The sequence below is a fragment of the Euprymna scolopes genome, chromosome 1 (genome assembly GCF_053919585.1).
Source record: "Euprymna scolopes isolate OS-2025 chromosome 1, ASM5391958v1, whole genome shotgun sequence".
Taxonomy (NCBI): domain Eukaryota; kingdom Metazoa; phylum Mollusca; class Cephalopoda; order Sepiida; family Sepiolidae; genus Euprymna; species Euprymna scolopes.
This window is the reverse complement of record NC_136482.1, coordinates 191,701,694-191,714,144: the sequence shown is the minus strand read 5'-3', so window position 1 is coordinate 191,714,144 and position 12,451 is coordinate 191,701,694. Positions and strand designations below refer to the sequence as shown.

General features: G+C 36.4%; 1 protein-coding gene across 4 annotated transcripts in view; it reads right to left on the bottom strand.

Moving 5' to 3' along the window:
- Window positions 1–12,451, bottom strand: part of LOC145278454 (F-box only protein 31-like) — a 353,462-nt gene that overhangs the window by 135,224 nt on the left and 205,787 nt on the right. For all 4 annotated transcript variants that reach the window (XM_080130663.1, XM_080130665.1, XM_080130660.1 and 1 more), the window contains one exon: window positions 3–106. In XM_080130663.1, coding sequence (XP_079986789.1) covers window positions 3–106 — 104 coding nt within the window. The remainder of the gene's footprint in view (window positions 1–2; window positions 107–12,451) is intronic.

Sequence of the window (12,451 nt, the reverse complement as noted above, 5' to 3'; positions counted from 1 at the left end):
ACTCATATTTCTTTAGGACACGAAATTTTTTGAGAATTTCAAGTGTTCCCGTAAAGATGGCTGCTTCGATCTCTGGACTCTCATCCATCAGGAACTGTTCTAATTCCTGCAACATAAAAGAAAGAACATTTCATTTTGATAACATTCATTTTTTTTATTTCATTATAAAACCAATCAGTTTTATTTCGCATAAAACATTTAACAAGTTATGCAAGATTCATTTTATTTTCCTGCCTGTAACGTTGTGATTACAATGTTATTCGCTTCTAAAATTAAGGATGGCCACGTTAGTCCATGATGACGGTGAAAATTGTCAATTATATTTTTTAGACAATATCAGGGAAAACAACAAAAATCTTACAGTTCTGAATTTTTTTTAGATGAGAACTTGTTACTTTTTTTAATCGGACTATTGTTCTTATCTTGAATGTTATTAGTGCAACAATTCGGTCGGTGCAGCCTCCAACCTTCGTCAGGCATCTATTTATGAATTTCTTGATAGAGATAAGAAAACACAAGTATATAATGTATGAAATAAAATACATAGTTTATAAGCAGTTTTTCGAAAGCCGTTCTTAACAGGGGGAAGTTTAGGATGTTTATTCCGAAAACCGTTCCTAACGCGGAGAGGTTGACAGGTTTTTATTCCAAAAACCATTCTTAACATGTGGAAAGTTGGGGAGTATTTATTCCGAAAGCCGTTACGCATGCGCATTACTAATTCCTCAGTTGTGAAAAACAAAAGTGGTGCTAAGTTTTACATTAACCTTTACGTTGGAGAATAAATGTTTTAATATCTGATAAACTACTTATCAGCCCCAAATTTAACTGTAATATTCGTTGTCAGCATACCCGAAAATTTATAAAAGTAGACATTTCGAAAGTGAACGGTAAGTTGTAGTTAATGTAAAAAATGCCGAAAAATTGGTATTTTAGTCAAAGAGCATAATTATTTAAAAAGTGTCATTGAAATTAATATTTTTTTCTCAAAATTTAATGATTGTTTATATTTTATTAGTTACAAAAGTTTATATTTTGTATTAAAATAAACCTCTATTTTGTGTTGTCATAATTTTCTTTAAAATATTTGAATTCAGTAAATGTGTAAGGAAAGCTGTTTTAAAAAATAACAACATGAAAAGTTCGAAAACTTTAGAATTTTGGTTTGAAATTAATGTTTGTTTATCTAATCGATGAATGAATAAAAAAAAAGATATATAGGAATGTCTTCGTCTTATTTCTTTTCAAAAAAAAAAGGAGAAATTATTTATAGAAAAAGAGAGAAATCATTTAAATTAAAGGAAAAACTATTTAGAGAAAAGAAAATTATCTAAAAGGGATAGGAGTAATAAATTAATTTCAAGAAAACTAACATTATTAACGTAAGGCTAGATTATATATATTTCCAATTTCAGAATCTCGGGCAATATTTATGCATTACTTGGAAAAAAGAAAGAAAGAAGAAAAGAAACGTAGGAACCTGACATTTTCTATCAAAGCTGTACTTAGAATTTGTCCCCTGTCATGGAATATTTACTTAAGAAATGTATGATTTTTTTCATTGAATTTTGTCTTTGTAAGAGGTTTCCGGCAAAAAATAATTGTCAAAAATATTTATCATCTTAAAAGCCTGTGAAATATTTTATTTTCCAAACCTGTAAATAAATATTTTGATTCCGCTTGCCGTAAAATACGTTTAAATATATTTAAATTTATACAGATTTTCGCATTTATTAATACAAAGACATGATGGCAAAAGTTTTAAAAAAAAAAATGACTTGGTGCCATCAGCTAGAATCGAAACCAAAACAGTTAGCGTTCCAATCGTTGTCATCGCGATACACGCAACAAAGTCTAAATATGAAACGATTGGAAAAAAAATGAATTTTATGTGAGCATGCACAAAAAGAAAAAAAAAAACATGTCGGCCTATATAAATGAACATTTCGCATTTCAATTTACCGATATATGTCTGTACGCGTTATTCATCAATACAAATAAAGACTTTACTCGTTATAAACCATCCTTGGTGTATAATTATTATTTCCTGTCAATTAAAGTGTTATAAAAAGAGGTTTAAGAGTTTACTTTTTAAATATTTACACACACACACTTACATGTACTATTTAATTGTATAGTTAGAATAGATAGATTACCGACGGCATCCTGTGGCCTGTTACTATCAATTCAGTAGTTGTTGGTTCGATACCCTGTTTAAGATAGGGGGAGTTTAGCCACATCGAAAAGCTGTGGTACAGAGAAACAGTCAGTCTGTAAATGACTTTCTCCCTCTCTCTCTCTCTCTCAATATATATATATATATATATATATATATATATATATATAGTCATCCACATACGGCTAGAAAGGCAACTACCTCAAGCCAGGATTGAAACCCGACCGTCTGTACGACAGTCAAGGCTCCTAACAATTACGCTATTGGCGACTGCTGGGCGAGCAGTGAGTTTAACGATGTTTTGACGTCGTCCGAAATACCTCCGCTGGATTTGTTTACACAAAGAGCGTCGCTTAATCGTAATTCGTGTATCACTTCTCGATATGCTCAACTCAAGATGAGGAGCATTATATATATATATATATATATATATATATATATATATATATATATATATATATATATATATATATATATATATATATATATATAAACTTGTAATTCATAAAAACCTGAAGAAAGTGCTCAATACTATTGCAGATCAAATATATATTTTTTATTTTATTACCGTTTTATCTGTTTAGTTACACATGTTTCGGTTACCTGATGGTATCTACGATCCAGCAACTTCGTCAGACTTGAACAGAAGTAGTTATTATGATTTGGAAAGACGATATTAGAAGATGATGAAAAAAAAAAAAACGGGGGGGGGATATCAATTTTGATCTGATTTTTAAGATTTAATAACTAAATAAAAAAATAAAAATAAATCAATAAAAACACATCGAACAGGGGTGAGGTTGAATTTAAAGACTTTAACCAGACACGACACGGATTTCTAGTATATGCAGAGAGAGAGGAAGAGGAAAGGGAAATATAAATGAAACAGGTGGGTAGATATCACTATTGAGTCACCCGGTTTTTTTGATGTCATATGGAATTTGACACGTTAAGGATTTACGCGGGTTGGTGGGGGCATGTTCGGAGTAACTAAGATGCGTCCTCTTAAGGTAAGCAAAAGTTACATCCAATTTAAGTGAATTACCTATTTAAACGCATTTGCTCTAAAGATCTTTAAGAAATTAAGTAATTTAAATTAAATTAAAAATTAAATTAAAAATTGCCACGCATGTGTTGAATAGTTATAAAATTATAAAATAGGCAAGTAGATAGGTAGTAGTAGTAGTAGTAGTAGTAGTAGTAGTGATAATAAAAATAATTTAAATATATATATATATAGTTTTTTTTTTTTTTTTTTACATGGGGTTCACCACTTATCAAGGCTCGAAGGCCACTCAGGGATAAGGGTTATTGCGTGTACAGTAATCAATGAGATAGTATTGTAGTAATTATTAGTATTGGGTGGTTAGATAGAGTGTCTTACTTAAGGGGGCGGTTTGTCAGGGGTGTATTTATGTTGGATTGAAGACGTCCAAATTGTAGTCAGGTGGGAAACAGGCAAGCGGCAGAGAGTTCCACTGGCGTGCAGTTCTAAGAAAGAAGCTTTGCTCATGGAATCTACGTTTGAATTTAGGCATAAATAAAAAGTGCGGAAAATTATTTACAGTAGTTTCAGCCAGACGGGTGTTTCTCGTGAAAGATTGGCGAACGGGGGAAGAGGAATTGGAGCTCAGACGAGCACTTGCCATGGAAATAACGATAAAACAAAGACAGGTTCGCAACGTCTCTTCTGTGGGAGAGAGGTTGCAGGGAAGAGAAAAGGGTATCCCCCACTAAACCACGAAGTCTATTTTGTACTCTGTCAAGGCAAGATAGGCTGTTTTTAGCAGCTCCTGCCCAGATGTGGCAACAGTACTCCATCCTTGGATCTACTTGGCTTTTATATAGATAGAGAATTGCATCAGTAGTGAGATATCTTCTGGAGCGGTAGAAGGATCCCACCATTTTCCCAGCGCCCCTGGCAACAGATTTGATGTATGTGTTCCATTTCAGATCAGGAGTAAAGGTCAAACCCAGAAGCTTGTCAAAACATGGAGCCTCCCAAGACGAGAGCCATTCATTTCAATTGATGCCAGATGGGAATCCGAACGTTGATGATGTAAAGATAGAAGCTTGGTTTTGGATGAATTAAAAGTGACCAGCCATCTCTTCCCTCATTGTACCACATGCTCAAGATCAGAGGAGAGAGAATTAGAGGGAACTTTGTCATTTACGGCCTTTGATGTGTTGCCATAGATGATCGTGTCATCAGCATAGATGTCAACGAATGATTTAAGTATGTGCTTTGGTAGATCATTGATGTAGATCAGGAAGAGAGTTGGGCCAGGATAGACCTCTGAGGGACTCCAGCATTTATACTGTGGGCCTCTGAATTCTGCCCATCAACCACTACTCTTATGAACCTATCAGAGAGAAATGATTTAATGATTGAGAAAACATTTCCAGTAATACCGTAGGTGGAAATCTTGTGAAGTAGGCCCTTATGCCATACCTTGTCGAAGGCCTTCGATATGTCAAGAGCAATTGCCCTGGAAAGGAAATTTTTGTCAAGAGATTCACTAATCCTATGTGATATAACCGTTAGCACATGTGCTGTGGATCTTGCAGAGCAGAAATCATACTGCATGTCACTAAGAAGGTTGTTTCTGTTGAGGTGGTTGACTACTTCTTTATTTAATATTGATTCCAACAACTTACTCATAACACAGAGGAGACTTATTGGTCTATACTGAGAGAGAGATGACTTATCACCTGAATTCTTAAATACAGGGCATAGTGATGAGGTTTTCCAGGGTGTTGGGAAGCACTTCTCCTTAAGGCAACGCTTAAACAGTTTTGTAAGTATGGGGGCAAGTTCTGGTTGGAGCTTTTTCAGCACTATAACTGGAATGCCGTCAGGGCCAGTTGCTTTACTGGAATCAAGGTTCTTGATTAGCTTGGCGACCTCACGCACAGATATTTGTATATTGCATAGCATGTTGTCTTTTATAGGAGGAAATACAGGGAGTTGATGGTCATTGTCGCATAGGGTAGAATTAGCTGCAAAGTTCTTGGCAAATAGTCTGGCCTTGTGTGATGCTGACGAGATGACCTCAGGTCCATTGATGATAGTTGGGATAGAACGCACGCTTCTGTTCAAGATCCTGTTTGCTATTTGCCAGAACTGGTGGGAACCGAGCCGCTGCTCAGCTACTTTGGATTTAACAGACTGAGCATATAGCTCTCTTGCATTTTTTATTACTCTTTTACAGTAGTTGCTGGCAGTCCTGAAAGCAGCTTTAGTCTCAGTACATCTATTACGTTGATAGCTATGGAAAAACTGATTTCTGTGCGCGATGGCAGCAGCACATTCAGGGGAGAACCATGGCTGGCTGTTAGGTTTCTTGTTGGAATTTTTTGGATGGTATGAATCGATCTATGCCTACAATTAACCATTTGGTCAGGTCTGATACTATAGAGGACACATCCTTTTTAAACATGGAATCCAGAGGTAGGTCAGATATGAATGTACGGAAGCTGCCCCAGTCAGCTATAGAGTATCGATATACAGTACGGTGGAGAGGTACGTCTGAAGACTTATAACATTTCATTTTTATCTTACCTGTTACAACGATGTATAATAAAAATAAAATAAAAATAATGATAATAATAAAAAATATTAATGATAATAATAAAGATAATAATAGTAACAGAGAGCGATACTAATAATAGAATGATAAAGATAAAATAATAATAATAGTAAAAAATATAAATATAAATATAAAAAAAATAAATTAAATAGTAAAAATGATAGTAAAGAAAATCGGGTAAATATATACACACATACATATACACACACACATATATATATACATATATATACATATATATATATACATACATACATACACATACATACATATTCATACAAATACACGCATATATAGAAATAGAGATGGGATATATATAAAAATAGATATAAATAAATATATGCATAATTAACTAGGCGAGTATAGTGCCAAATGCAACACAGGTACATACATTGTACACAGAAGCCAACATATATTCATACAAACACACAAACACATACATATATATTTGGTGATGGTGATTGTCACTTCTTGACAGAAGGAGACCATCTTTCCCTTGCTTTATTGTTGATTACTCAATCATTTTCATGTATTTTTGAAATATTTTTTTTAATTATATACACATATATACACTTATACACAAACACACATATATATACATATGGGGATGTGATCAAGATGCATCAATTCCTATTTTCTGTGGGAACGAAGGTGGCTCTTCAGACCAGCCCTGCTCTTACACAGTCTGTTGCAAAGGTCACACTTAAACTGAGATTGAGGGATACCAACTGGTGCTGCTCTACTGTGGACGCTCATATGACGCTTCAGGCCTCCACTCGATTTACAGATCACAGAGCAAACAGAACATCTGTGCCCTGCAATGTTTTCCCCATCAAAGAAAGATTGATCTCCATGTGAACGCTTGTGGCTAGTCAGGTCAGCTCTGGATAAAGTCATTTTACCACATAAATCACAGATGTTGTTCTGCATAAAACCTCCGACAGACCTGATATATCTGACAGATTTTTCTTCCGGATATCTCGCTTCATTTTTGCATGCTCATATTTTTTCTTCTCAAAACTATCACAGCCATGATAGACCAAGGAGCGCCACTTTTTACGATCATTGGAAGCACTTTCCCAACTGAACATGTCAATACCAAGAGCTTTAAGATTATCTTTGATGTTATCCTTAGAGTGTTTCCTCGGTTTATGTTGTGGATGTTTTCCTTGTGTAATTTCACCATAGAACAGGTGCTTTGGCAATCTATCATCGTCCATCCTTGTCAGATGTCCAGCCCACCTCATCTGGCTGCGTATAATCAACTTCTCGATACAAGGTAAATCAGCCCGCATGAGAACATCCACATCAGATATAAAAGTGCTCCACCTGATGCCTAGAATGTGTCTCAGGAATTTCTGGTGCACTCTCTCCATGACTTTTATGTGTCTACCATAAGTTGTCCAGGCCTCAGAAGCGTAAAGCAGGGATGATAAAATACAAGATTGATAGACACTGATCTTTGTATGAATAGTTATACCCCTGTCAGACCATACTCGCTTCTTTAAACCACCAAAAGCCTTAGTGGCACGCTGTATCCTATAGTTGACCTCAGCATCCAGGGTTCCATCTCTGGCGAGAGTACTACCCAAATACACAAATGTGTCAACCATGGCAAGTCTCTGGTTGTTGACAAAAATATTTGGTTCCACATACAAACTATCGGGTGGAGTGTGAACATGACCTTAGTCTTCTAAAGACCAATAGTAAGCCCAAAAGACGTACAGGCCCCCGAAAACAGATCCATGATACCCTGCATATCCCTCTCACCATGGGCCACGAGATCGACGTCATCCGCAAAAAGCAGTTCATGAACCAGGTGCTGAAAAGTCCTTGTAGAAGCATGAAAACGACGAAGATCAAAGACCCTACCTGTGGTTTTGAAACGCAAGTAAACATCTAGAGAACATTCCCTAAAGACATACGATAACATAGTTGCAAAATAAATTGAAAAAAGTGTAGGTGCTAGGATATCACCCTGCTTCACACCATTGTCAACCGATATGGGTTCCGACAGGCATCCATTGAAGTTCAGGCGAGCCTTCGTATTAGTGTAGAGCTCCCTGAGTAATCGTAGAAATTGAGGTGGGCATCCCAACTTCCCCAGAATTATCCATAGGGCACTTCTGTTCACCGTATCAAAAGCCTTAGTCAAATCAACAAAAACCTGATAAAGCAGAACACGGTTTTCAGTACATTTCTCCTGCAACTGCCGAGCAGAGAAAATCATGTCCGTGGTTCCTCTGCCCGGACGAAAGCCACTTTGGCTTTCTGGAATGACGGATGGACAAATATACTTTAACAATCTGTTGAGTAGAACTCTGGAAAATACTTTGCCAACTGCTTCCAACAAACTTATCCCACGATAACTTCCACAGTCGGTCCTGGGCCCCTTTCCCTTGTACAGTGATATAAGAATTGCATCAACCCAATCCTGATGGACGAGAACACCTCTCCAGACATAAGTGAAAAATGAAGAATTTAATTAACAAGTCTATCACCCCCATGTAAGAGGACTTCCACAAGAATACCATCAAGCCCTGGACCTGGAGCCCTCCCAACGTCCACTTCCTTGATTGCATTTCTAATTTCATTCTCAGATGGGAACACAGACATTTCATGGATACGCTTTTGTTCTGATAAGAATTCATTGATGACGTCCTCATCAACATTAGAGGGGTTGTCAAAGAGATCAGAATAATGCTCAATCCAACGAAGGAGAATCTTGTTAGAATCCTTTAAAAGGGCAATTCCATCACTTGAGAGTAGGGGAGATGTAGATAGTGCTTGAGGACCAAAAGCTTTTTATAAGCAAATTGTACGTGCGTTTGCGGTCTTTACAATCAAAAGCCATCTGGATTTAGTTGGCGAGTTTAACCGTGGCCTTCGTTATAGAGATGGCCGGCCAGCTGAAAAAATGACGTCATCGCCGAGGTCCCAACAAGCAAGATATGTGGAACTCTTAGACTGTCAATAATGAACAGTAATTTTTACAGACAGCGTTACAAAACTTCAAAATTGGATTAAAATAAAGAAATAAAGAAAGAACACGATGATTTATACTGAAACTCATCTAATATTAATAATAAAAAAATAATTTAAAAAACACAAGTTGTTTGTTTACGTATTATAAGCAATTGAATATTTCGTTGTATTATAGATTTTAAAGATTAGAATGCGTTCTTTAATTACTTATAAATTACATTTTAAAAAAGTGAAGGAACACGATTTGATTTGAAATACACTTGAAGTTTATTTAATATAATTAAATGAAAATTATGCATGTAAGATTATGAATATTTGAAGCAGAACACAAGCAAAACATTTGATATGAGTTAAGACAATAAACAAATATTAAAATTAAACTATTTTTTTAATCAAAATGAACAATATTTTTTAAATCAAAATGAACAATATTTTTTAAATCAAAATGATCAATATTTTTTAAGTCAAAATTAATATTTTTTTAATCAAAATTAATATTTTTTTAATCAAAAGGAATTTTTTTTAAATCAAAATGAATATTTTTTAATCAAAATGAACAATATTTTTTTTAAATCAAAATGAATATTTGAAGCAGAACCGACATAATTTATTTTTAAATATTGAAAAATTTCAGGTATGTTTGGGAAAAGGTGTTATAAATACAAAACCGGATAAAATACTGTTAAAAACTCGCTCAATATATGTTACCGTGACATAGGTTGACATATATTCGGCGGGTTTTTAATAGTATTTTGTATAGATTTTTATTTATAACACCTTGATTGAGATTGTCGGACTGACTTCCTCATCTTGGTTGTTATTGTCACAACGTTTCGGCCGTTTTGCCCTCCGGCCTTCGTCAGGTGAACGGTTTGTTAGGAGTCTCGAACCCAACCCTTTATTATTATTACGGGGGTACCGTGTTCGGACTCCAGCTAGGCTCTAGAGCTGAATGCAATTTGGACACCTCTGATAGAGAGAGAAAACCTTGAATAACAACATAGGTTTAACATTAACAAAAACCAACTAAGAATTGTCCTAGTGACATATGGCCAAGTGGTCCTAGACGTTGTATCAAAGTTTACAGTTACCCAAAGGTGCTGAGTTCAATCCTGAACGAAGGCAGTGAAAAAGTAACATTGAAAAACAGAGAATCAGCAACTATGTCCCAAAGCCTATAATTAAATTATAGTTACATCGTGTTAAATACAGGGGGGGAGCACGTTAAAACTTACTTTGCTGAATGGAGATGGTGTAAAATCTTTTTTTTTTACTGCATTATAATTCTTTATCTTTCAGAAATGAAAATACTGTCACTTTTTGGTCCTTTACGATAATTTCCTCAGCAATTTGGAACGATGCACCGTGAAGGCATTTTAATAAAAAAAGAAATATTACACTGACTTCAAGACGTTACGAGTGACTACCGGTGACTACCGGTGTCAAGCAACTAAGGACTATCCGTGATGACGTCAGCAGATTAAATTATTTTTGCTCACTGGCCATCTTGTCTTTTAAGACGGTCTTGGTTTAACCCACCACTGATTCTTCATTTGGCGGAGTCACTTTTGGAGAATACCCTTGTTTGTTTAAAGTGACTGTCGGAGGGACTCTCGACCTCCATGAGAGGCAGACAACATCTTATGGTGCAATTCATTTTTAGCACTTAAGAGTTGAGTAATTTCAGAATCATTATTATCAAACCAATCCTGATGTTTAGATTTGCAGAAGCCAAGAACATCTACACTTATTTCATAGATTGTCTTTTTAAAATGCGCCCACGACCCATCAAAATCAGCAGAATTAACTACGGATCAAAGATTTCACGTACACTTGGATCAACCAGCCTGGACACATCAGCCCGCCCGGGAATCCCAACACCACCTAACCTACACTTCCTCCTTATACAGATTTTAAACTTTCCATGTACCAAAAAGTGATCTGTGCTGCATTCAGCTCCACGCATAACACGCGCACTACAGACGTCCCGCAAATCTGCCTTCCTGGAAATAATGTAATCGATTAAGTGACCTTGTTTTGAACGAGGATCAGTCCAGGTAAACCTCTTTGTGGCTGAAGAAAGTGTTACAGATAGCAAGGTCAAACTGAGTGCATAGATGGAGAAGATGCAGACCATTACTGTTGACCCTACCTACACCAAACCCGCCGAGTGAGTCGCAGGTGTGATGATCCCTGCCAACCCTTGCATTTAGATCACCCATGAGTAAGATCTTCTCAGATAAAGGAGTAGAGGAAATGGTACGACTGAGATCTTGGTAAAACGCCCTTGATGATGTCTTCATCATGACCCATGGTAGGGGCATACACAGATAAAATCGTCATATACCTACTGTGTGCAAGAGGGAAGCGCATCATCATAATTCTGTCATTTACACAGATTGGCTGTTCAATCCTCTTCACCAAATCAGAACGCACTGCAAAGCCAATTCCACCTTCTCGTCTCATCCCCGATGGTTTTCCTTTCCAAAAAAAAGTGTATCCCGAGCCCACTTCCACCAATTGATCCTCACCACTCAATCGTGTTTCAGACAATGCCGCAATGTCTATGCTGCACCTAGCAAGCTCTCTTGCAACAATAGCTGTCCTACGCTCAGGTCTTTCACTATCCAGGACATCTAGCAAAGTTCTCACATTCCATGTAGCAACAGTTAGGTTATTCCTCTCCTGATAAAATTTTGATTTTCCTTGTTTATTATTTGTCTTCAACTTTATCTTGTTTCTCCTGCAAATATACAGCAGTCACCGATCGCAGGAAGCCGACTAGCTAATAAAAGGGTAGACAATTTTTAGGTCACCTTTTCTAGACCTTTCCCAAATTCATGGGTGAGCAGTGTATCCCTAGAAAAGGCTGATCAGCCGCCATATCATCCACCGAAGTTGCTTCCACCCTGTAAGCGATTTAGTCAACGATGTTAGATAAATCACTGGCCGCCTATGTGCAGATTTACAGCTATGCACTTCCAGCCCGCTAAGCCTGTGCACGTCACCACTCACCTATCGCCATAGGACTTTTTTCTTTTTTTTTTCTTCAAAAGATATCTGCACATAACGATCGTGACACAACATGCTTGTGCTACACATATTGTACCCTCTCGCACCCTACCACTGGTTGCACAGTGACAAACTGAAATAGTGAGATGACTGAGCAGTGGCATAGTGTGAATGTTTTATTATCACGGAGTTTTAACCTCTCCGGCAGCTGGACATATATACACACATACACATAAGCAAGCAAACATGCATATGTATATATATATCCCTAGTTCTCACAATATAGTAACCCTCCAGAACTTGAGAGGGAGGCTAACAGGTACTACACCTTGCCCAAGGGTGACCTGAAACTATGCAAGGCAGAGGCGTTAATCTCCCTGAGGTAGTAGGTATACCCGCATACCCAACATATATATAGATACATACATACACACAAGCATATATACATACATACATATATGCATACATATATAAACATATGCATACACATACAGAAATATAAATACATATATACAAATCTAAAAAAGATATGAAATATAGAAAAATATATATACATATATATATATAGCAGATATCTTAACTGTAGTTTCTGAACGTATATACCGTTCATTGGATAAAACAGGGGAGGGTCGAGCGGTGCCCCTTGATATATCTAAGGCTTTTGACAGGGTATGGCACGATGGTCTTC